Here is a 24255-nt window from a genome sequence, read left to right as displayed (position 1 = left end):
GTGGCAGGCCCACGGCAGCGCCTCGCCTGGCACGCCGCCCCGGGGTCACGAGGCCTGGGCCCCGGAGGGCGGGCGGGGCGTGTGCACCAGCTCGGCCGACATCGCCGGGCTGGCGCCGACCGGCGTGCCATCCAGGGCCTCATCCTCGGCCTCCGGTCCGGAGAGGCGCACGGCCTGCAGGTCGCGCCCCCGCGTCTCGTGCTCCAGGAAGAAGGCGGCGGCGCAGGCCAGGAGGCACATGCCCCCCAGCAGGCACAGCGCGGCGGTCTGGCGCCCCGACTCCACCAGGGACACGGTGGCGTAGGGCGCCGCAAAGCCGCCCACCCGGCTCATGGCGTTGCAGAGGGCTAGCCCAAAGGATCGCAGCTGTTGGATGGGGAAGGGTGTTTTTTTGTGGGGTCGGAGGTGGGGAGGGGCGATGGTACTGGGAAAGGCATGAATACTTGGGAAGGCATCACTGGGGGTCTCTCGACTCCCCAGTGGTGCTCGCGGACCACGGGTCCATCCGGACCCCACACTCGCCACCAGACACGCCGCCCACCTTTGTCGGGTAGATCTCCGGGGTGTAGATGTACAGCACTGAGTAGGCCCCCATGATCCCCGCCCGTGACAGGAAGAGCATGAAGAGCTGGGCCCCACCCCCCGGCCCCGCCGCCAGCAGGAGGAGGATGGACAGGCCGGTGAGCAGGAGGCCGGCCCGCAGGCTCCACTTCCTGCCTCGGCCATCCACCAGGAAGGCGATGGCCAGCAGGCCCGGGGCCTCTGCAGCGCTGGTGATCACGATGTTCTGCAGGCGGGGAGGGAGTGGGCTGGGCTGGGGTGAGCGGGAGGTGTACGCAGTCAGCAACCCTGGGCAGCGATCACTGCGGGCTGAGCATGTGCCAGGGCGAGCTTGCCAGCGCCTCACATGGCAGCCAGTTCATCAGGCCCGTGATGGCACTCGACCTCGAGTCCCGGCGGGGTGGCCGGTGCGATGAACCCCCCTCATTCCTGCACTTGCGCCCACCAAAAAGTCGCGGCCCACGAGGTTGGGCTGCCCATCTGGCGTGCACTGCTCCTCCTTGTGTGCCGTCTGCAGCTCCGTGCTGAGCAGCACCAGCCCATAGTACCTGTTATGTGTGAGACAATGTGGCGCGGGGGGCCGTCTGGCGTGAGGGAGTCGCGGTGTAGATGACCCACAGCTGCTGCTGTCCTGGATTTGCGCCCACGGCTTCCTGCGCCCCGTCCTCCAGCCACGTTCCTCCCGCGCGACCCCACTCCCATGCATTCCCCATCCCACACCCCTTTCCCTCACGTGATGGCGTTGGTGAACCAGATGCCGTCCAGCAGCAGCGTGGTGCGCCGGAACTCGGGCGAGTACAGCGCGCGCAGCGAGGCCGCCACCCGCGCCAGCGCTGCGCCCAGCCCCCACCCGCCCGCGCCGCCTTGGCGGGCGTCGGGGGCGGGGTGGCGTCGGGCGTCGCGGGCCACGACCCGATCACCACCCCCGCGCCCGCCTCGCCGGCGTCCCGCGTTGGCAGCGGCGCCCAGCCGGCGCCGGCACGGCCGTTGGTCCGAGCGACGCGGAGGAGGACGGCACGCGCCGCGGCCTCCTCCCCCCGGCTGGCCAGCCAGTGCGGCGACTCCGGCAGCGCCGGGTAGAGCGCGAGCAGGAGGAAGAGCGGCGCGGAGCCCAGGCCCAGCATCCATCGCCAGCCCAGGCCGGGCGTGGACACGGTGCGCCAGGCGATGCAGGCCATGACCACCGTGCCCAGCGTCCACCAGGCCTGCAGCGCCAGGAGCCAGCCGCCGCGCCCGCGGCTGGGCAGGAACTCGGCAAACAGGGTGACAGCGATGGGCGTGCCGCCCAGCGCAAAGCCCACGACGCAGCGCAGGCCCAGCAGCACCTTTTGGGGGTGGGGTGGGGATTGTGGGGGAAGGTTGTCTCTGAGCGATGAGAGAGGCAGCCAAGGGTGCAGGGAGATGTGGGGAGAGAGCATCAAGGCAGATGCGAGAGCAAATGGAGCAGACGTGAGACCCCTTGCGGCGCATGCGGGGGGGCTTGGACCGATGGTGTGGTGGGACACGCATCAGAGTCGACACCCCCTCAGCCATGCCAGGGGGAAAGTGCACGCCTGCTGCGTCTCACCGAGTAGTTTGGGGAAAAGGCGCTGGCCAGGCCCGCTACGCCCAGGAGCAGGGCCGAGGTGAGGAAGCCGCGCCGCCTGCCCAGCTGGTCGGCCAGGGCGCCGAGGGTGTATACCCCGGCCATCATCCCGGCAAAGACCACGCTGGTCAGGGCCGCGGCCTGCGACGAGGTCAGGCCCCAGTCGCACCTTTTCGGGTGGCGGGGTGGTAACAGACACGCTCAGCGGGCCAGTCTGCATCGGCGGCAAACATCAATCCCGCGTGCCCAGCTCATTTGGATCAGATCTCGGACGCCCCCAATCAAGAAATCACCCTCCCAGCTGCCCACGCCGGGCCTCACTTCACGGCGAGGCCCAGGAACGACAGCAGCATGGTCTCGCAGGCGTCGGCCAGCCATGCCAGCCCCGTGTATGCGAGGAGCAACCATTGGAACCTCCCGAATCCAATACTGTCGATGGACGCTGTGACGTCCATCGGAGGGGGGCCCTGGGGCCACCTGCTGCAGCCCTCTTTTCAGGGTTCCACACCACGCCTCATCCCTCCGACAAAAACAGCCCTGACCTCATCGGTCGACCCTCGTGATGAGGGTTTGCGACTGATGAAGAGGTCTTGGTCTGCCTACAACACATTCACACCAGAAGGGAGAGCGTCGGGTGCTGTTGCTTGGCAAATTTCACCGTGAGGGCGCCAGGCTTCCGATTGAGGAATCTTATGTACGGGACGTCGCTGCCGCTTCGGGATATTCCGGAGCGCATAATCCCCGTGGTGACTGTGGCCAACCATCTCACTGCAGTCAAATCATGGTTTGGGAATGCATTATCTCCGTCTGATGGCGAAAGTACGCACCCCCCCGGTCGGCCGTTGACCCCCCCTTGGCAGCAACCGGTCCACGTCACCCCGCATCGTCGCCGTACCCCGGGCTCTCGCTTCCCATAAACTACACCGGCCGAGTCGCCCCGCCTCACACGCTGCACCCCGCCCATGGACAGCCGGAGATCAGTCAATATGGCGACTCAGACCCACTCGAAGGCCTCCAGCCCGATACCCATCGTGGTGGTTCACCCCGACTTCAGCTATAACTTCACCGCGTCACCAGACGGACGGAGCTGGAACGAGCCCCACTGCGGGATGGCGTCTTCTTCGGAGCACAGCAACGAGGCTTTGGAGGTTGAAGTGGTCCTCATGCGGCCGTTGGTGAGCAGCCCTCCCGCTCCGGCGCAGCGTAGGCAGCGGCCCGCGACGCAGGTTTCTGTATGTCCTCCAGTCATCCCGCGGTCGCACCGAAACTATTACCAGCGTGCTCTGGACTTCTGAGGACTGGACCTGGTGTCGCGGTATTTGAACGCGCGAAGCCCAAGTGCCAGCAAATTTTTCCATGGCTTCTTGCGACGAACCTCCTTTTCCCAAAACCCCCCTCTCGTTATCGCTCTGCTCCCCTTCTTACTACCTGTACCTGCCCCTAGAACTGCTCTTTGGTTACCGTCATGTTACACCCAACACATACTCTTCGAGAGGGACAAGTCGGGGCGAGCGGTGCGTGTGGGTAGGCGAGGGGCCTTGAAGCCCAGATCGACCCCGGGTGGCGAGGGTTTGGCTTCCGACTATGAGGGATGACCTCCACACTCTGCAAAATTTGTCCTCTTGGAGGTGGATGTGTCAAATCTAACGAGTGCATTGTTGAAAGGTTGGGCGTCTGCTGCCCTTGAATTGGGACCCTTGTTGCGTTTGCAGTGTCGCTTTGTCGAGAACAGGGGCAAGCGGGGCACGGTCCAGAGTTGAGCTGAGAATATCCGCCTGAACAATACAGAGACTGCCAGGCTTAAGTTGCTAATTCTCTATTCGCCCTAAATGGAATGGCGATGGAGTCTGTCCCGGCGGCCAAGGGGCATGTCCAGGGGGGGGTGCAGTGTCATTTCCTGAGATGCAGCGATGCTGTTCACAGAACGAGGTCGCAGATTCCACCCAATGAACACCGTTCCAGACAACCATGCGCCATGGCAAGGTCTGACACTTGCAGGTGCTGGAGTGGAAATGGAGGCTTTCATGCTGCTGCCAATCCCTGTTCAGGGTGGGAATGATGGTAAACGGAGGCCAAAAAAGGGAAGGCGTACAGTACAAGTACTGACATTATCAATCAAAACTATAGAGGGTTCCTGACAGAGTCACAGGACGGCGAACGCTGTCCAAGCGATATTTTCTGAACGGGGGGCGCGAGGCATCTCCAGTGCCTCCGGGACCCCAGATGCTTGCTCGTGGCATCACATAAGAGAATGGATCCTCAGCGTAGCATTGTTCCATTCATACTACACCATCACAAATATCAAGCAGATCGCGATGGTGGCTTATCTACGGTGACTGCCCGAGGTCTGGGTGAGGCGCTCGGAAGTGATCTCATGAGCAGGTTGCCCCACCTCCTCGTCGGGACTTGGCTCCTCGCACTGGTCGCAGGTGTGCCTGAAATGTGCGGTGTCACGACGACCGTGGAGCATGGCGTGCACCTCAGGATATGAACAGGGATCTGGATTGATGAATATGTGCCATTCCACTGCATCCTCCACCCCCCATGCCCAGCTGCTGAATGCATGCCTGACGCTCCCCTGCTCCTGAATGTTTTCACCCCCACCCCAACTTTGCCTTCCCATCCCAGGTGCTGCTGTCCCCCCTCCCGTGACCCTGCTCCAGCTGTCAGACCTGCACCTGGCCGCCCCCAACTCCTCCGGCGCCTGGGCCGCCTTCGGCGACCGGGAGGGCGACCTGCGCGCCTTCACGGCGCACCTGCTGCCCCGGCTCCGCCCCCGAGCCCTGCTGGTTACGGGGGACCTCACTGACGGCAAACAGGCCGGGGGCAGGGGCCAGCAGCAGCCCGCGGAGTGGGCCAGCTACCGCAGCTTCCTGGCAGACGTCGAGGCCGCGGGGGTGCCCGATGTGCACGACGTGCGCGGCAACCACGACACGTTTGACGTGCCCCGACGTGGCGGCGCGGCTGACCTCTTCGCGGCCAGCGCGGCGTCGGCGCGGCGCCGGGACCCGGCGCAGCGTGTCTATGCCCAGCCGCTGTGGGCGTCGGAGCCGGACCAGCAAGGTGGGATGGTGTAAGCTAGAGGGGTGAGGGCCGCACGCGCAGGGGCGTGTGCAGTGTTTTACCCGGCCGCCTCGCGTTGCCAGGGCCAGAGGGCTTCAGAGGCCAGCAGGGCACCACACCAAGGACCGCCAGGGATAGGTGTTTCGGTCATGTTCCATCTCCCCTCTCGCCGCGTCTTCCGCACCTACGCCCCATGGCGCTGGTGAACAATCCTCTCTCGTCAACCTCTCATACCCCTCCCCCCCCTCCTTTCTTCCCTTCTGTGCACACTCAGCCGGGTCCTGCCCCGCCGTCGTCCTGCTGAGCCTGGACCTGGCGCCCCGCGTGGGCCTGCGCAGCCCCTCCAACTTCGTGGGCGTCGCAGGGCCCAGCCTCCTGCGCGCGCTGCGCGGCGGCGCCGAGGCGGCGTGGCTGGGCCCCGGGGCGCCGCCCCGACGCTGCTCGGCATCCTCCCCCGCTCCGCCGGTGGTGGCCTTTGGCCACTACCCGCTGAGCACGGTGGACACAGAGGCCGGCGCCTGGCCGCTGGGCACGCTGCGCCGCCTGGCCCGGCCCCTGCTCCAGCCCACGGGCCTGCTGGCGGAGCTGCTGCGCCTGAACGTGACGGCCTACCTTTCCGGGCACCTGCACGGCGCCTTTGGGCAGCGCCTGCACGCCATGCACGCGGGGGGGGGAGGTGCGGCAGGGTGCGAGCGTAGTTCGCTGGGAGCGGTGGGGATGCCCTGTCCCATTGCAACGTGTAGCACACATCAGGCGGCCTGGCGCCGGGTGCCCAGGAGCGTGGCGGGCCCGAGAGGCAGACACCAAAACCCTTTTGCGGATGGACAACCCCATCGCAGGGCCCAGCGGCCACCTGGCAGAGCTGGAAACCGCGGCGTGGAAGGACGACCGCAGGTTCCGCCTGCTGGCCGTGGACGGCGGGCTCCTGTCCTTCCAGGACTTGTTCTTCCATGCCCCCGGCAGCCCCGGGCAGCCTCGCAGGCCGGACGCGGCCGCCCGCCTTGACCCCGGTGAGTTCCTCGACGGCGCCAGGCGTGTGGGAGGCTGGTCCTGCACGTCCCTCACCACGGGGGAATCCCTGGCTGGGAGGGAGGAGCCGGGGGTCTCACGTCTGCCTGTTGCGACGAGGATCGCCGTAGTCCTCCCAGGTCCATCAGCTTGCTCACGGTCGGACTCTCCAGAGGATGCATCCTCTGTCCCATGCCGTGCAGGACTTGTCTCGCTTCTCACGACACCTCACCTTCCCCCAAACCCTGCCTCAGGGTGGGCAGTCGCCTACAGGCGGCGGGGCTGGGGCGTGACAGCCTTGGATGCCAGCGCAAGAGTCCATGGCGCCGCCGCCCTGATCACCTTCCCCCCAGACGCGCGGTACGCGCCCGTGCCGCAGCACGCCCGCGCCGCGCTCCCCTTTGACCGGGGCACCGTCCGAGCGCTGGTGTACGACCTGGAGGGCGCAGGGCCGGGCCTGGTGCACGCCCGCCTCACGTGCGGCGCCAGGGGAAGTGGGCCTGACGTGGAGCTGGCGCGCCAGGCGCTGCAGGCGCTGGAGCCGGAGGCGCCGGGCCCGACGCTCTTCCAGGGCGTGGTGCGGCTGGACCGGGGCTGCCCCGGGACCGCGGACCGGGCCTGGCTGCAGATCGAAGTCTCCGGCGGCGCGCCGGGCGGGGGCGGGGCCTCGCCACGTCAACGCGTGCGTCTCGAGCGCCTCGCCGGCGGCGGCTGGACCGTTGCTCCCCTGCCCGAGCCGCTGCCCCTGGACCTCGGCCTCCTCGAAACGATAGGCCTGCGCGTCGACTTTGCGGTGCTGGCCTTCCGGTGCGTGGGAAGTGGCGGCGTCGTTTGATCGGAGGAAGGCCGCAGGGTTGCAGTTTGTAGGCCGGTCATCCCGTCAACAGTCCCTTGATCGACGGCATGCCCTGCTCACTTGCACCCACCCTCCTGCCAACCCCTCACTCTCTATCACACGACCACAGGCTGTTTGCTCTGGCGTGGGCGGGCATCGTCCTGGGCGGCCTCATTCTACCCCGGTTCCTGCACACCAGGGGCTGGGGTGAGCGCATCGCCGCCAGCCCCCTGTATGCCGGCCCTGCGACCTGGGGCCAGGCCCTGGCCGGGGCCCTCACTTGGCCCTTGGCGTCCCTGGTCCTGCTTGCCGGCCACACCCGCGCCTGGACCGCAGTGGTGAGGTTCTTGGGCAGGCTGGGGTCGCTTGTGGAGGCTCTGCCGCTCTCCTGAGCCTGTGATGAGGCTAGGGTGGTGGGTAAAGGGCGCAGGCTCACACCGCACGCACATGTGCCTTCTGTGTGTGGGGCGATCGTAGGAGTGACATGGGGGGGGTCAAAGTTCACAGGTGAGTGCCACTTTCCCGCTGAATTGACAGCATCGACTACAGCACTCTGTCCCCACCCTCCTTCCCACTTTCCCAGCTGGTGTATGCATCCTACCTCCAGCTCGGACCCTGGGCGGCGGGGAGGTGGCTGGGGGATGCACCCCCTGGCCTCCTGCTACCAGGGGGTGTGGCGACGCTGCTGCCCGAGGGAGGCCGCCTCGTCCTCTCCACGCCCGACCCCTTCTTCGTGGGGCTCCTGCACACGCTCACGGGGGCCCTGCCTCTGCTCCTCTGGGTGTCCTGCGTGGTCGGGGGAAGGGCGCTGCGGGGCAGGCGACGGGCGGCGCTGGGGCCCGTGGAGAGCGACCAACCCGCTCAGAATCCAAGCGGCAGCAGCGACAGCTGCGGCGAGAGCGGCGGCTCCCCCGCCCGTCGGTCCAGGCTGTCTGCCATGCGGCGGCGCAGCGGCAGCAGGGAAGGCGTGGGCGGCAAGGGCACAACGGAGGAGGAGCGGCAGCCCCTCGCGGGAGCGGGCAGGGGGACGCCTGCCCGAACTGCCAGGCCAGACGCCCCCTTGCCCCTCCTGCGGGTGACAGCGGCCCAGGGCCTGGCATTCTGCGGCGTCGTGGCGCTCAACACGGTGCTGCTGTACAGGCGCATGCCCGCCTTTCTGGGCCCCTCCTCCCTCTGGTTTTCGCCGGGGGTCGCGTGGATGCCTGCACTCGCCCTTTTGCTCACGCTCTTTGTGTGAGAGCGAATCACATGGGTTACAAACTCAGATGCACAGAGAGCTGGAGGTAGGATGATGGGGATTCCGTGGCGGCCTTGCCCGATGGCAAAATGGGCGTGACGTTTCAGGGTACCTCTACACCAAGCGCTAGCCGCTCATGATGGCTATATTCAGGGTAGCTGCCACGCTGAAGGACTCACATGCCATTTAAATGCTGTTCACTTGCCCAATTTTGGGTCTGTACATGGCAGTGAAGGGACCTTGTAAGCGAGTGTGCATGGCAGATGGACCATCCGCATACTATGAAAGAGATGACTTGTCACCCATGAAGAACCCTCCCACTCATGACAACCACCCACATGAGCATCCCTAGCATCTCCATTGCATACCTGCAACGCCCTGATCCTTCAGCTCTTTCAATGTCGCTCCGGTGTCAGCTAGGCCGTCATGGAGCACGGCACCGGCGGGGCCTGCGACTCCCGTCACCGCCTCAGCATGGTCTCCACCTAGAAATGAATGTCAAACGTGAATGTTCAGGCGTCTCGACCGCGTGGGATGGTGTCTGGCACAGACAAACACATGTTCGATTTAAGCCCGATCATTATACCAACAAACCTGCAGCGGGAGCGCTGGAGCGGGCGGCAGTGGCCGCATCTTCAGCAGTCTTTCCAGACCCTGCACGATATCGAGCTGTAAAAGGTCATGTAGAAGCAGGATATGCGTTGCAGTCGGTCCCACTTAGCATCGAGCCAGGGGGGTGGATTCGTGTTCCACGACGCTCTCACCTTTGGAGGGAGTCGTGCTCGACATTCTGCGTATTGCTATAAACCCCTGCAAATCTCAAACTGCTTGGGAACTGTTCGTAGGATATGAATTTTGCCCCTCTGTGTAGCTCTGTGTCTGACGGAGGCAACTTGATGGAGGAATCGAAGGTAGCTGGGTGGAAGCCGTGGCAGCGGATTCGCGCGCTTGAAGAAGTTCATGACGTCATGGGAGCTGGGCAGGCGACCAGCTTCCCGACCTATCATCCAGCACGCTTGTGGCGGTGCAAATCAGATCATACACCTTCATCCAATTCCCCGGTATATATTCGCTATGGGGTCGATGTGCCGAGTCCTCTTAGTTCTGTCGGCCATCGCGCTGCAGGCGTGTGGTAGTTCCGATGCCGCACGCCAGGGGGACTCCTCCGGTCCGATCGAATGGAAACCTCCGTCATTCTGCAAGTGCGTGGATGCATTGTTGTACATGCCGTGACGCGACCGCAATAGCCACGATCGATTCCATGCGGCAGGCCCGCATTGTGATGGAGCGGCGCAGAGGAGGGTGTGCATGAGCGATCAATCCTAGCATCTGACGCCGAATCCTGAATTCGCAGTGAGAAGGAGTGTCCACGCTACAAGGAGCTGCATGATGGCGACGGCTTCGAGCTGCGGACCTATGAGGCTGCGGAATGGGCGATGACCACTGTTGGCAAGGAGCATGAGCCCATCGCCGCTTTGTTCGCCGGCATCGGGGTGAGGCTGGGGTGTGAAGGGCATAGCGCATCTCATTTTGTCTTCTTGGACAGGATTACACTTGGGACCTCTTGGCTGTGCCCGGCCCCATGAGTGCATTCTTGTACTGAGTCTGCTTCTTGTGCGGGGTGGCCGACGTCATTCAAGACATCTCCCTTGCCCCCCTCCAACTCAAAACCCAGAACCTCGTGAGTTACTTTGCTGGCGCGAACGAGGCCAACCAGACGATCGAGGGCACCGTTCCCTTTGTTCAGGCCTTCCACCTCCCATTCCATGAGCATGGCGGCCACCACCATCGCAAGCATGGGCGCGACGGGGACCCTCCTCACCACCGCCGCCACCGTCAGCATGACTACGTGTTTGCCCTCTACATCCCCCGTGACCTCCAGGTGAGGGATCAGGGCTGTGCTGAGCTGGAGCACGAAAGCCTGATGGGGCGGATACACCCGCAACCCCGCCTTCGGATATCGAGTATCGAATGGAGGAATGGTTGGTTGCCACTCCCAAGCACCTAAGAGGGGCTGCAGAGCCTGGACTCCACCTCAATGGCGTCCATCCTCCCCACAGGGCAAGGCTCCCAAGCCCAGCAATGGCACGAATGTGCGTCTGGTCAAGACATCCGAGTACTCTGTGGCGGTGCGGTCCTTCAGCGGATTCCCCAAGCCCTGGAAGGTGTTGCGGGAGCTGCGCAGTCTGTGGAGAGCCCTCGAGGACTCCGAGTCTGACATTCGGTTCCACAGAGAGGTGAGATATGGGGAATAATGTTGGGAAAGGGAGGAGGGACGGCTGACATAGACATCCATTCCTCGGAATGCTATCCCTCCAAGAGAATGGTAGCCCTTGAGCCCCCCAAAGATGCTACTGGTCTCAAAATCCAACCATCCTGTGCTTGGCGCCTTCTCCACCCCCTCCCTTTCTCAGGTGTTCTTCCTGGCCAGCTACAGCCCTCCCCAGCAGCTGCGCCACCGGCACACGGAGGTGGTGGTGCCCGTCGACCTGCAGCGGACTGAGGATGTGTTCTCGTACATCTAGGGATGGCCTCGCTGTTGCAGTTCCCAGTACCCTGCATGCCTCATCGTGTTGTATTTTTGTAAGCGAGTCTCTTGCCAATGTTCATGTTGCCTCTTACCCCCTTGGAAGCATGTGAATGGGAGTGTGTACCTCTGGAGTGTACATCTGCAATTTTGTAAATCAGTTGCTCATCTTTCGATCCGGGAAGAATTCGAAGTCAGCAGCCACCCCGCTATCATGAACGAGAGAAAAATTCAAGACTCATGTCCATTTCGTAAACAGATACAAAGCAAATACCTCATGAGATTAGTTCCAAGGGACGTGCTAGCGTTGTAGAGGTATGGGTTGCTTGTCCCCGTGATGTTGGGTAACATCCTCATGAGCACCGGCTGGCTGATTGGCATGTCCACAATTGCTTCATCAACTGGCCCTGCCATTTCCCAACCGCAGAGAAAATGACGGAAAATAGTCGCAGCGTCGGGTATGTACCATCGGCTTGTCTTCGTGCCCGTGGCATGTGCTGTTCGAGGCCATGCATACCGCTCAGTCATACCCTCTCCTGTGCTGACTACTCACACCCGCCCTACTCCTCAAACATCATTACACAGGATCCACAGCATGGATGGCGAGGGCCATGAGCAATCGACTGGAGCACTACACAACGACTCGACAACCCCTGTACCTGAGCCCAAGCTCTCCGCTCCTGTTACGGCTTGGATCAAGGTGTGGTGGCGATAGGCATAGGCCACAGTCAGTGGTCGACTCCAGAGCAGATCCATGATTCCTCCGCGAGCTTGCTTGCGAGGTTAAAGAGCACCGTGGGAGTCACCATCCATGCATGTTGACAGGCACGCACTGGCTTCCTGCGCGCTTGGAAAGGCGTAGGCAAACACGAGTTGGCCCCCCCAGTCACCATTGGAAGTGGCATCCCTGCGAGTGTCCCCACCAAGGTGGGTCCCTGAGACTCTGGGTTGATGTCCAAAGCTAAACAGACGGCTTGATATTCACCTTGGCCGCAACTCTAGCCGCGCACCCTGCATGAAATTGAGTGCAGGGGTTCAACCTATGGCGCAGTGATCTGTCCCACCACCTGCACAGCTATTTGTCCTACCACTGTACGAATTTGATCTTACCGCAGAACCAGTCAATGGCTCGCTCCCCATCCAGTAACACAGGTACTGCAGGGGAGTCAGCATCGTTCCCCACTCACTCAGCATGGTGGGATCCGGCTGGCAGTAACTCCACCTGCTTTTCAAAGCATTCAGCAAGCGGCTCCATCAACTCGCCAAGAGGGTGCATGCCATGGCTTGGATGCAGAGGAGCTGGGTCCTGATGCACTGATCGGTGGTGCAGTGGAGCTCCTGCCCCTGACCGGCGAGACCTGCGTGCAGGGGATGGACGACGCACACGAGACCCAGCATCAAGGCCCACCGGCCCCTCTGGTCAGCCCACCTGGGGCACGAGGAGGCATCAACAGATCAGTCGAAGATGGAGACGTCGACGTGTGCTGGGAACCGGGATGGGCTGCTTGGAAGTAGCGTCTCTGCAGCCTGCTCATGGATGGGAACGTGCCATGGCACCATGCTCAGGGGCAGGTCAGACATGTGCACCCCCCCCATGTGCAGCACGGAGAGGGGCTGCCCGGTGGGTGCAAGGACCCGCCATCCCGCAAGCGTCCCGCCCCAGCTGAGACCGCGGCCCCCCCTTGCGTGGTGAGCAGACCGTCACTGGGTGGCGTGCCTCTGACCAGGTCCTGCCTGCATGGGCGGGGTGAGATGGGGGTGGGGTTCGGGCTGGCAACACATCCCAGGTTCCCACCGTTGGACCCTGTAGGATACCCCGCTGCTGGCGATGCCCAAGCCGTGGGCACGGCTCGAGGAACTGCTGCAGGTAGCAGACCTCTTGTGATGCAAATTGGGAGCGCATGCATCGCTTGGCCCCCCACCTCTCCCAGCAGGCCATGCAGCAGGCAAAATGCCGACAGGTGGCTCATCTGTCCTCCCACTCAAACTGCCTAACAAACAGGCCCAGCTCCCCACCACATCCCCGCAACCCCCCATTCCTCCTTTCCCACCGCATCACCGCCCAAAGGCTCACGCAGTCAGGATGGAGGCCAGCCGAGACCTTGGCCAGCCCGTGGCAGCCCAGACCCAGACCCTGATGGCCGACCTGGAGCAGGTACGGGCTGTGTGCTGGCGGCAAGCGGGTCAAGGTGGCGAAGGCTGCCTGCAACAGACGGGGGAGCGACACTATGGGAAGTGCGGCCCGACTGTGTTTGGTGTGCGAGGCATTATCACCACCAACATTGAATTGCACCGCTTTTTTTCTTCAATCCCCTCTGCTCCTCATGCTGCAGCTGGACGGCCGGCGCGCACAGCTGAGGCGGCGGCTGGCCACCGGCGAGCGGCGGCTGGCTGTGTGCAGCCTCCAGCTGGGGCTGGAGGACAGCCCCAGCATGGCGGCCGGGCTCAAGGCGGCCGGCAAAGCGCGCGAGGCGCAGCGCTTTCAGCTGGCCAAGATGCTGGAGGAGGAGTGAGGAGCTAGGAAGTGGACTGCTGGCCCTCTCGATACATGGGCAGCTGCATTGAGGAAAACATAGATGATGCAAGAATATCGGCATCACGTTTCTCACTGCCCTCCACGTCAACCAGCCAGCCTTGCAGAGGCAACGATAGATGCTTGCCTGTTCCAAGCTCTGAGGTTCGTGGGAGTAGTAAACATGCTGCTCTGCAACAAATGGGCAAACAAGTGCTGGCAAAGGTCATTCAGACTACGGTTTGATGCTTTTGACACCACATCCGCAATACAGGGTCCATAGAAGGAAGCGTCGATCAACCGTCCGCATGCACGGGGCCGTACAGCGCCAGGAAGGTCCTCCCATACCGCCTGTCCCGCAGCTTGGTCAGCGGGCCCAGCGTGGGCAGGATGAGGTGGCGCAGCCGCAGCGGGTACTCCATCAGCACAAACGTCTCCTGCGTGGTCGAGGGAGGCAGGTTTGACTGACCAGGTTTGGGCTTCAAACGCGCTGCTCGCGGACTGCATACTGATCAATTCAAGTACTTCCCGGCCAAGTGGGGGGCCGCAATGACATGCCACCCACACCACCCGTCTCCCCTCCCCCCCACACACACCAAAAACCCCTCCAAATCCCCAGAGGCACACCTCGTGCAGGAGGGGCGACTCGCCCAGCAGCTCATACAGGAGCGAGTAGTCCACGAGCTCGTAGGGCGGGCAGACGGAGACGAAGTCGTAGGGTCGTTGCGCGCTCCTGCGGCCGCTGCGCTTGAGGAAGTCCTCCACGCGCGCGACGTGCACGTCGGCGGCGTCCTCCGCCCCTGCCGCCGCCAGGTTCCTGCCCAGCACGCGCCGTGCAGTCCAGCCGTCGGCCTCCACGAAGGTGGCGCCGGCCGCGCCGCGGGACAGTGCCTCCAGCCCCACTGCCCCCGTGCCGGCGAAGAGGTCCAGCCAAGTGGACCCCGGGGCCAGGCGCCCGGGCGTCCCCGCCAGCGCAGCCAGCATGTCGAAGGCCGCGCCCCGCACCCGCCCCATCATGGGCCGCGTGGCGTCGCCGCGCGGCGCGGCCAGGCGCAGCCCCGCCAGGCGCCCGGACACGATGCGCAGCCCGGCGACGTGCGTGCGCCGCGCATCGGCGGCGCGGCGCAGTGCGGCGGGCGTCAGCCGCGCGCGCTCGCGCGCCGCGTCGGCCGACTCGGCGGTCAGGCGCCGCGCCGCGCCGGGCGGGACCAGGGCGGAGATGGCGGGGTCGGGCGCGCGGCGGCCGCGCAGCAGGCGCTCGGCGGCCGCGGTGGACAGGCGGCGGCCGCGGCCACCAGGTCCGAGACCTGCACGTCGCTCACGCTCCACTCCTCCTCGATCACCGCGCCGTCCTCGCCGTCGTCGTCGTCCGAGGAGTCGTATGAGGAGTCCTCCACAGAATCCTCCACGAAAACGTCTGCGCTGGTATCAGTCGGCGCCGCATGGCCGTCCCCCTCCTCCCAGGGAAGGGGGTCGTCCAGCGCAGCTATCTGAGTGGGCGGGTGAGGTTGTCGACGAAGTCAGGCTGACGCATGCTCATTGCGATACACTCTGGGGCTTCCAGAACGGGTAGTCTAAAGTGTAAGCTGCTGGAAGCTATTAAACAAACGTCTACTCAAGCATCTTCCTCCTACCTCGAACTCGTCCTCAAGCCGGAAAACGGGCTGAGCCCTGGAAGCATGCTCGGAGGAGTGCTGAGCGGGATTGGTGAAGACTTGTGACCTCGCATTTCGGGTATACGTTCTGGTCCAGGGCGCAAACTTCGAGGGCTGGAAGGGGATGCGGCCCAGCTTTTGGGGCACTGGGCCGAGCAGCTGCATTGCTTCAAGCTCCCGGCATCCCTGTTGTGGCTTCGTTCGAATTCGGAAAAACAAGAAACTGCTTTAGTTAGTGTCTTTATAAAGCATGCACAGCCCTCTCATCAGGAGCCTGCGAGCATGCATGAGGAGTAGTTCTTCGGGCAAGAGGACCGAGCCATAAGATCACAGCATTCACAGCATGGTCCCTCGCCCCTGCCTCATGTCCAACTGCATGACGCAAGGGCGCATCAGTTGTTGCAATGTCGGTCCTAGCGCGACTTCACCCTCTGACCTTTTGCAAACCCTCATTGTCGATCCCACACTTTCGCAGCCGTGGCCTGGCTTCCTCCATCGCAAAGTTCAGCAGGTGAACTTGGCTGGAATGTGCAGGGAAGGTGCACAGGTTAAGTCGTGCTCCCACCATGCAGTGCCACGCCCAGGTGTGGCTGTACAGTCTCCTGAATACCTCAGTGCGATCGATGCAGATCCTACTTCCCCGAACCTCCCCTCCCCCGCCTCCTCGCAGACCTGCAATGCTCACCCCACGCATCCTAGGAGCGGTCCCCATCGTCCCTGTGTCGTCCATCAAGGACTCCCTGACCTGGTATGAGAAGCTGGGCTTTGTCCCCCGCACGGACGAGGATGGCGACGCCGATAACTACGCCCTGCTGACCCTGGGGCCGGTGGAGCTGCACCTGCGCCAGGTGAACTCCTCGGAGAAGTTGGACGCGGAGGCCAATGCCAATGGGGTTTATGTCCGCGTGGAGGGGCTGGACGCCCTGCACGACGAGTTCAAGGGGAAGGGCCTGAGCAGCCTGAAGGGGGTGCAGGACACGCAGTGGGGCATGCGCGAGTTTGCGCTGTCTGACCCGGATGGCACCCTGCTGAGGTTTGGGCAGATCAAGACCAACAGCTGATTGCGCAATGCTTGAACAAAGCCTGCTGTAGCATCCTGTGGGGTTTTTGAATAGTAATTGTGGGAGCCAAGCTCATGAGAAAGGGATCCAGTGCCAGCTTCCCTGGATGCTGGGGGTTGGGCCGAGGACACAGCATGAGACGTGCGGCACCATGCAACCTCGAGCACCCCTATCATGCCTCTGCGTTGAAGATACCCACGACCCTCACTGAAGAAACTTATGCTTCGATTTATTGGGAGACGTGATCCAACCTCCACTGCTGCACATGCCTCTAGAATGTAAAAGGGTCCGAAGGGTTGCATACAAGGAGCCCTCCTCGCACAAGCGGTGATCCCCGACCTCTCCAGCATTCCAGTCTTGCGCAGCGCACTGCAAGGCGGAGGGTTCATGGCCGTCAAGATTCTCTTTTTCGCAAGGAGTCGTGAGCTTGCCGGCGTATCGGAGACCTCGGTAGCCGTCCAGGCGGCTGACACCACAGAGAGCCTCCTGAGTCATCTCCTAGAACAGGTCAGGCGGTGCTCTGTCAGTTGCGGCGATCATGAATGTACTCATGTAGGATCCATAGCCCGATTGGGGGGCCCATGGAGGTGCTTGCATAACCTTCATGGAGGGCACATTTTCTCTGATGCATCACATCAGCAATCCCGGATCACACCCCCATTCCCACAAAACATAGCAGTTTCCTGCGCTCAAGGAGCTAGATGGACGCTTTGTGTTCAGCCTCAACCACGAGTACCTCGAACGTGGATCAGTTGTGCCGCTGAAGGCTGGGGACGAGGTGGCCATCATCCCTCCCATTAGCGGGGGCTGAGAGGCATCAGCCAATGTGCAGGTTAATGAAGCTCGACCTCCGTGCAAGGCTCCCTCGAAGAGAAAAGAGTTCGTTCCAGGTACTGATGGAAATGCAGAAGCCTTTGCGTCAGATTGCCGCATCAGCCGACCTCACGGTGTTCCCAGAAGATCCAGCAAGGATATTGAGACAAGGGGTTCCACCATTGGAGCAGGCAGCACTCGCAGATGAGCTCCTCCAATGGATTACCATGAAGTCGCGCTCTGCAGCCTCAGTAACAAGGCAGTATCCAAATTCCAAGTCACATGCATCAGTCGAGGTCCACGATTGACAGAGGACCGGCAGGGGGGGGTTGAGCACTGGAAAGTCGGAAACCCGTTCACCCGTGCTGCTTTGTCAGCTCTTCAAACCGACATCTCCGAGTAGTGTGCTGCCCCCGAACGAGCTATCAACCCGCCGAGATCCATCGGGACACGGGTGCAAAGGGTCGTCAGCAGTGCCGTAGAGCGTGGAGTCCGCTGCCAACCCGCACCATGCTGCGCTTCGCAGTAAACCGGGTGGCCACCAAGGTGCGCAGAAGATGTAAGAGGGATGCCATTGTTTAGAATTTTAGCGCAAAGGTATCTCGCCATGATATTGGTCCCTACCATCCGTCGCAGGCCTTCCCCGTCAGGGCCATGGCCACCCAGGCCACTACAGTCTCCACCGCTGATTTTGAGGCGGTGGCTGCGCTACTGGATTCCGATGAGGGCCGCAGGTCCCTGGCCAACATCAAATCGCAGTTCCTGGAGTCCCAGGCACGGTTGGCGGAGATCACATCCGAGGTCAGGCACACTACTGGGGAAGGGAAAAGGATGTGTGTGGGGGGGTGGGGGTGGGCGGGGGGGCACATGTGGGATGAGGTAACACCCAGCACCTCTGCTGCATCTATCAGAATCTCCGTATGGCCGTCCCATGGCCACTAAGTGGGACACGACCCAGAACCCCTGCGCTCTTGCCAACCCAATCCAGGCTGGGCCCAAGATTGACTGGGCGGAGCTGCGGAAGAACGTCGACCCTGCGCTCGTCCAGGCTCACGATGAGGCTCTCAAAAGTGCGTGGCGAAAGTTGCTCCGGTGCTGTCCCTTTCCTTATGGGTGCCAGCAAGGCACTGCAGGGTTCCCCACATGTCTCACCCTCCCCATCCAGGCATCACCTGGCCCAAGTTTGACAACAGTGCCACCATCGAGGATGTGAGGAAGAAGTTCGAGGCCTTCCAGAAGGAGGCGGCTGCCCTGTCTGCGGAGGCCGAGAAGGCCGTGGCCGACATCGATCGCGAGGTCGCGAAGACCGAGCGCATCAAGGCGAGCACCGAGAGTCGGGGTTGTGGGTCATTTGTTCATTACCATGGGGATTTGGAGAGGGGTCTGGATGCTTAGGGGATGTTGTGGCTTGGATCTGAGCCGGATGAGGTCTGCCGGTGCGAAGAAGGCTCAAGGCGATGCAAACGGCAGACAACATTCCAAAAACATGCTGCCACGAAGTTGACACCCTTGCTCACACCTCCCCTCTGCTGCCTCACCGCCTTGGTTGGCTCATGCTCCCTTGCCTGCCGCATACACAGGAGAAGGTGTCGAGCATGACCATCGACGAGTACTTGGAGGAGTTCCCGGAGGCGGCCAAGAAGATCGACGCCGAGTCCGTGCAGCACTCCCTCATGCCCTGAGCGCAACCAGCCCTACGGCCGTGGAGGAAGGCTGAGACGGGGGTGTCCATGAGCGTCGGATGGGGAATGGCAACCCGCAGTGGAAGCCTCCAGTGTGGTGCCCAGTGTCAGACGGGTGACAGCGCTGTCATCCCTCTTGTAATGAATGCTTACAGCGGGCGATGAGCAGGTCCCAAGGGAGTCGGCGGGGCAACAGCAAGATGATGATATTCAGGAGGGGTGCAGGAGCCAGGTGCAGTACGTGAAAGGTTGTGTGTGGCTTGCAGGCTTGTCCCGGTAGGCTGCCAAGGAGGCGTGAGTACGAAGGAGGTGGAGTGAGAGCGGTTACCCACCCGGGGGGGGGAGGTCGCCCACAAGAGCAGGGTTTAGAAAGTGAGGGGATTGACAGCAAATATTCTGTCACGAAGCAAGGACATCAAGGGGGCCACGCAGAGAGTGACAAGGGGGTCGAAAATTGCAACCTGCGCGGGCCTCCGCAAGGCGAGCGGGGCGAGGATATCGGCGCTGGGGCAGCGGCCGTCGGATCGGGTCAGGGCATACCCACGTCCACCCTCTGCACAGGGTTTCACACGGGGCGCTCCAGGGCGCCGCCTGGGCTCCCCCGCCGCTGCTGCGCCTCTGCCGCCTGCACGGCGGCGGCCAGGCCCGCCTGCGCCCGGGCCTGCGCGGCGCCCGCCTGCGTCGCCTCCCTGGAGGGCGCCGGCGCCGCCTCGTGAACCGGCGCCGCCCTCAGCGCGCCGTACGCATCATTCCCGGGCGCGCGAGGGGGCGGGGCGCTGCTGCGCACGCCCAGCTCCGCCAGGCGGGCGAAGAGGGCCGCGTGCACGGCGTTGCGCAGACGCGCGCCGCGCGCCGCGTCCACGCCGTTGTGGCTCAGCGTCCAGCTCACCTCCAGCACGTACTTGAGGGGGTCTGGGGAGGCGGCCAGCGCCACGCCCGGCTCGCCATCCACCTCCTTGGGCTGCAGGCGCGTGACCGCGGCGGCGGCGGCGCGCAGGTCCTCCGCCACGCCCAGGGGCGTGTCCACGTCCACCGCCACGGCCAGGGTCTCGCACCGGTTCCCCGAGGCTGAGAGGTTGATGAAGGGTGCGGCGCGCAGCTTCTCGTTGGGGTACCACAGCTGCGCGTTGGAGGGGTCGGTCATGGTGGTGTAGGTGAGGTTGATGGCGTCCACCCGGCAGGCCTGCTTGTCCAGGAGCAGGGTGTCGCCGATGTCGTAGGGGTGGATCACGAAGAGGAACACCGCGTTCTCGTAGATCATGCGCAGGCTCTGGTTGAAGATGAAGGAGAAGGCCAGGATCATGGAGGAGAAGGTGAGGTAGAAGTTCATGACGTCGACGCGGAAGATGACGAGGTAGAGGAAGGCCATGACGATGTGCAGCACCACGCCCACCATGGTCTCCAGCTTGCCCACCACCGACTTGGTGTCGGTGAGGGAGGCGGCCAGGTTCTGGCGCTCGCGGAAGACCTGCAGGATGGCCGCGCAAACGTCCTGGGAGGTGATCACGCCGTCGCCGTCGGCGTCCAGCAGCTCGGCGGCCAGGCGCACGTCGCGCGCGGGGACGAAGGCCGCCAGGTCCGCGTCCACGATGTGGCTGCGCCCGTAGTCGGCCTTCACGTTCCAGAACAGGTAGAAGGCCAGCTTCTTGGCCTCCTGGTCCGAGTTCACCACCTCCCGCCGCTCTGCCTGGTTCAGCTCGTCGCGGAAGGTGACCTGCAGCGCGTTGCGCCGGATGTACTTCTCCATGCGCGCCAGGCGCATGGCCTGCTGCGGCCGCACGCCGCTGGTGGAGCTCCCCGCCACGTTCTTGGGCTTCACGTCCTGCGCGCTCGTCACCGCCGCCTGTGCCGAGGTTGGAGTTCAAGGGTTTGGTTTGTACTGGGGGCGGAGCGGGGGAGGGGGTGAGAGGGCGCAGGCCATGTGCGCCCCGCATGCATGCAGGCAGGCAGGGCTTGATGACGGTGCGTCGGTAAGCCATTGCAATGTCCCCTGTCCGTACTGCACATTGCAGGCAAAACCTTGGGCATGTCGTATCCCCAGGGCACCAGCAGCCCTCCCATGAACCCAACCAAAACCATTTCACCAGCCAACCCACCCTGGCCTGGGCGGTGGAGGTGCGCTGGGCGGAGCGGCGGCTCAGGCGGTGCGGCGTCGCCGCGCCGTCCCCATCTTCCTCGTCCAGAAGCTGCGACGCGCGTGTCACGGGCGCGGCAACGCCGCCCCGCGCGCCGCCGTGTGCCGACTTGACCGGCGAGGGGCGCGCGCCGCCGGCCCCGCCCGGCGGCGGCCGCCGGCCCTTCTGCGGAGTGCCGGCGCCCGCGCTGTGCTGGGAGCGCGAGCTCTGGCGGCGCAGCGCTTGGGGGCCCGGCCCCAGGCGCACGCGCAGCGTCGGCTCGGTGCCCAGCTGGCAGCCGCGCGGCGCGGCGGGGGCCCCGCTAGTCGCCGCGTCGCCGGGGCGCGCCCGGGCCGGCTGCGCGCCGCCCAGGCGAGGGGTGGAGGGCTGCGATGCTTGCGACGCCGTCTGCGAGGGCGAGGCGCGTGGCGTGGAGTCGGGGGTCCCGCCCTTTCCCCAGGCGGCCTCGGCGCCTGGCGACTCCGTCTTGGCCTGGGCACGGGGCGCGGGGCGGGGAGGGGGCGGGTTCTCCAGATCGCGCGGGGGCTGCGCATCGTCGCCAGGCCCGGGAGCCGGCTTGTCCTTTCGGGCAAAGAGCTGGGCAGGTGGGGTGGGGTGGGGTGGGGTGGGGGGATTTGAGGGGAGCGAGCTGGTGTGGGCGCTACAGCCTCAGCATGATGAGGTCCTTGTGATGAGGAAGGGGGTTTGCAGGGCAGGCACACCCAGCCTACCGGTGCGAGCGGCACTGGGAATCAGCCGGGAGGGACCAATCACCCGTCTGCCAAGATCCCCATATCCGGCAATTTCCATGCGCCAGGCAAACCCTGTACTTCTCTCGGGCATCGTTGAAACTCATGCCTACACCTGCACCCCCTTTCCCACCTTGGTGACCCTCCTGGCGAGGCCTCCCTTCTTGCCGCTCCATGCACCAGGGCTGAGGGAGAAGGCGCTCTGCGTGCGGCGGCCGCCTGGGTCCCTGGCCTTGTCGGCCTCCGCCTCGCCATCCCAAGTGTCGGGGCCCTCCACCTCGTACTCCTTGGCGGCGTCTATGTAGGACTGCCGGGGCTGGAGCAGCAGGTGCAGCAGGTGCTCCTGTGCGCGGGTTTGGGAGTGATGGGGCATACGACGATGGACGCAGGGGGATGCTTCTGCACGCAGGTCTGCTGCATGTCCACTGGGGGCATGGCTCCATCGTACTTGTGGGGGGAACCCTCGCATAAATGTCAGGGCCAGCATGCAGCTCAGGCCATCCCAACCTCCACTCGACCTGCTTGCACTGGGACCCGGACCCCCCCCCCCGCCCCCCACAAGCACCTTCTTGATGGACTGCTGCATCTTCGCCAGGTGCGACTCGCGGACAAACTTGGAGCTGAGTAGCTTGGCAATCAGGGTTTTTAGCAGGTTGGCCGTCATCATCAACGTGATGCATGCCCACACCTGTGATGAAAAAAGGAAAGCGGGGCTGAGGCAAGACGCTCCCACAAGCGACATCGCACCTCGCGTCAAAGCAGCAACTCGAGGTGGAGCTGACAAGGCAAGGGATCAATCTTACTGGGTCTCATCCACCACCGCACCCTGGCAGCCCAACCATCATCTTCCCAAAGAGCTCCCACCCGGCCGCACCCGCAGGATGATGGTGTATGCGGTGTTGAGGTTGGAGGGCTGCGCCCCCGCGCCGATGGTCATCATCCCCGCCCACCACGCGAGCCCCAGGGCGGCACGCAGGACGTTGGACAGGGGCCGCTGCGTGGAATGGTGGCAGGGGAGGGCATTGTGAGGGTTACTGAGGTCTCTTGGACGCAGAGGCCTGAGGTAACACCTTAGCACAGGAGCACATCGCAATGTCGAGGCACGTTGATAGGTGGGCCTGGCCTGACGAGACAGGCATCGTCAGATGCCTGCACGCGGGGGGGAGCACAGGGCAGCACAGGCATGTGCCGGGGCAATGAAGGGCAGACAGCTGTGGTCCCTCCTATCCAGCGGCATGTCCCCTTCAGCCAGGATAAACCACACAGGCCCCGCCCTCACCCGGACGGCATAGGCAAAGTACAGCGCATTCTTCCAAGTGAAAAGCGACTTCTCCACGCCCCACACCGCCGCCCATGTCACAAAGTCGCCAAAGTACCTGAGCATGGAGTGGGCAGGGAGTAGGCGAGGCAGCAGGTCGATGGGAAACGACATACAGTGACAGAGGGGGGCAGCGACTGCGATGTCTGGATTCAAGCCACAATCTTCAGTCTCATTTACCACCACAGCCCCAGGCGCCGCACCAGATGATGGGGAGTCCTGCCAGGAAGAAGAGCAGCCTCCAGAGCTGGACATCCCCCAGGAGAGTGCTGCTTGCAAAGTGCACATAGCATGCCCCCTGGGGATGGGAGGATGGGGAGGCAGGGGATGCGGGGTTAAAAATTGGCCCCCATGCCATTTGGGACCCCTCCTGTGAACATGCAGTTCCCTGCAACCACCCATCCCCGATGAAAGGCCCCAGCGTCGCTTCCTCAATTACCGGACCCCTCACCAGGATGACAAGGCTTGCGGAGATGGAGAGGGGGATGACATACAGCCAGAACCAGCGCCGCTTGTAAAACTTTTGGGCAGGCCGCTTCCCCGTCGTCCAGTCCAGATCGTTCTCCAGGGGGTCCTGCCGGGAGGGGTGTGGATACTGAGCGTGTCCCATTACAGTAGATGGCAATGCATGGCAAGTATGGGGGAGGGGGAACAGCTCAACGATTCTGGGTCTTCATCCCCCATGCTTGGGCAACCCGACTCCTGCCTGTGTGCCTGGACGGCAACGAGCTCTCCCCAGCAGCCCCCGCTGGCCCTCCACAATCAAGGGTCCCAACCCCCTCCAGCCAAGCTCACCACTTCTTCATCATCCCCAGCACCATTGGGGCCGCCGGACTTCTCGCCCCGGCCCCTCGGACTCAGCGGCCCGGGGTCAGCCTTGACCCCGCCGGCCGAGCGGCCGGCGGCGTGGCCTGGGGCTCCATTCTCGGGCATCATTGCGGGGAGCTTGGGCGGGGGTTTGTGCTGGGGTGCGCCCGGGCTCCGTGAGCCAGGCCGAGGGACCCCCCGCAGCGCGGCCGTCTCGGCCGCCTCTGCCACCGCCAGGTCGCCCGCCACCGGGTGCTCCAGCACCCGCTCCTGGAAGTGGCTGGCCTCGCGAGCCTGGAACCACACCAGATTGCTCCTCAGGTGGGGGCCAGGGGGCACGGGGGCCTCGCCCCCGGGGTGCAGGCTGGTCGCCCTGGGCCCCAGGTGGGGGAGGGGTCCCTCCGGGACGTGCATGGCTTTCAGCAGGGCCTCCTGCTCCAGCGCCTTCTCCTCCTCCGCCAGCTTGGCCATGGCGAACAGGGAGGAGGGTGGCTCCGACACGTAGGACATCAGGTGGCGTCGGGGGATGAGGCTGGCCCGCTCGTCGCCCACCGAGTCCGCGGCGGAGGGGGGCCGGGAGTGTGGGGGGGAACTTCCCATTCTCCCCCGGCAACCTGGTAGAATGTGCTGGGAGATGATGCCCTGTCAATATACGTATCGAGCAGGGGCCCTCGCTGCACTAATATGGGGAGCACGGGCGGTGGGGCGTGTCGACGTACTACGGGTCG

At 63.9% G+C, this 24255-nt stretch overlaps 8 protein-coding genes across 8 annotated transcripts; 5 read left to right on the top strand and 3 right to left on the bottom strand.

Annotated features, from left to right (window-relative positions):
* Positions 1-45: 45 nt before the first annotated feature.
* F751_4828 (Synaptic vesicle 2-related protein) lies at positions 46-2601 on the bottom strand (the record flags this gene model as incomplete). The annotated part of the gene is made up of 7 exons (XM_011400929.1): positions 46-366; positions 542-787; positions 1007-1109; positions 1295-1424; positions 1544-1886; positions 2129-2315; positions 2468-2601. 7 exons carry the CDS (start codon positions 2599-2601, stop codon positions 46-48), a joined length of 1464 nt encoding a protein of 487 aa, XP_011399231.1.
* A 1919-nt stretch (positions 2602-4520) lies between these two features.
* F751_4827 (Transmembrane protein 62) lies at positions 4521-8289 on the top strand (the record flags this gene model as incomplete). The annotated part of the gene is made up of 8 exons (XM_011400928.1): positions 4521-4575; positions 4775-5209; positions 5484-5885; positions 6049-6219; positions 6472-6794; positions 6912-7024; positions 7183-7390; positions 7636-8289. The coding sequence occupies 8 exons, from the start codon at positions 4521-4523 to the stop codon at positions 8287-8289; spliced, it is 2361 nt and encodes a 786-aa protein (XP_011399230.1).
* A 1083-nt stretch (positions 8290-9372) lies between these two features.
* Positions 9373-10814, top strand: F751_4826 (Heme-binding protein 2; the record flags this gene model as incomplete). Its single annotated transcript, XM_011400927.1, has 5 exons — positions 9373-9479; positions 9644-9782; positions 9965-10171; positions 10350-10526; positions 10704-10814. 5 exons carry the CDS (start codon positions 9373-9375, stop codon positions 10812-10814), a joined length of 741 nt encoding a protein of 246 aa, XP_011399229.1.
* Positions 10815-12899: 2085 nt separating this feature from the next.
* On the top strand, positions 12900-13329 carry F751_4825 (hypothetical protein; the record flags this gene model as incomplete). Its single annotated transcript, XM_011400926.1, has 2 exons — positions 12900-12971; positions 13150-13329. 2 exons carry the CDS (start codon positions 12900-12902, stop codon positions 13327-13329), a joined length of 252 nt encoding a protein of 83 aa, XP_011399228.1.
* Positions 13330-13624: 295 nt separating this feature from the next.
* Positions 13625-14342, bottom strand: F751_4824 (Putative rRNA methyltransferase YlbH; the record flags this gene model as incomplete). The annotated part of the gene is made up of 2 exons (XM_011400925.1): positions 13625-13765; positions 13956-14342. 2 exons carry the CDS (start codon positions 14340-14342, stop codon positions 13625-13627), a joined length of 528 nt encoding a protein of 175 aa, XP_011399227.1.
* A 1318-nt stretch (positions 14343-15660) lies between these two features.
* F751_4823 (Bleomycin resistance protein) lies at positions 15661-16044 on the top strand (the record flags this gene model as incomplete). Its single annotated transcript, XM_011400924.1, has 1 exon — positions 15661-16044. One exon carries the CDS (start codon positions 15661-15663, stop codon positions 16042-16044), a length of 384 nt encoding a protein of 127 aa, XP_011399226.1.
* Positions 16045-16431: 387 nt separating this feature from the next.
* F751_4822 (Molybdopterin synthase sulfur carrier subunit) lies at positions 16432-16855 on the top strand (the record flags this gene model as incomplete). Its single annotated transcript, XM_011400923.1, has 2 exons — positions 16432-16551; positions 16724-16855. 2 exons carry the CDS (start codon positions 16432-16434, stop codon positions 16853-16855), a joined length of 252 nt encoding a protein of 83 aa, XP_011399225.1.
* Positions 16856-19104: 2249 nt separating this feature from the next.
* On the bottom strand, positions 19105-24127 carry F751_4821 (Mechanosensitive ion channel protein 10; the record flags this gene model as incomplete). The annotated part of the gene is made up of 10 exons (XM_011400922.1): positions 19105-19149; positions 19258-20382; positions 20636-20782; positions 21536-21745; positions 21968-22090; positions 22277-22396; positions 22682-22778; positions 22924-23018; positions 23172-23294; positions 23516-24127. 10 exons carry the CDS (start codon positions 24125-24127, stop codon positions 19105-19107), a joined length of 2697 nt encoding a protein of 898 aa, XP_011399224.1.
* Positions 24128-24255: the final 128 nt, after the last annotated feature.

This window comes from Auxenochlorella protothecoides (assembly GCF_000733215.1).
Source record: "Auxenochlorella protothecoides strain 0710 unplaced genomic scaffold scaffold54, whole genome shotgun sequence".
NCBI classification, from domain to species: Eukaryota; Viridiplantae; Chlorophyta; class Trebouxiophyceae; order Chlorellales; family Chlorellaceae; genus Auxenochlorella; species Auxenochlorella protothecoides.
Note: the sequence above shows the minus strand (reverse complement) of the source record. Positions and strands in the feature narration are given on the sequence as shown.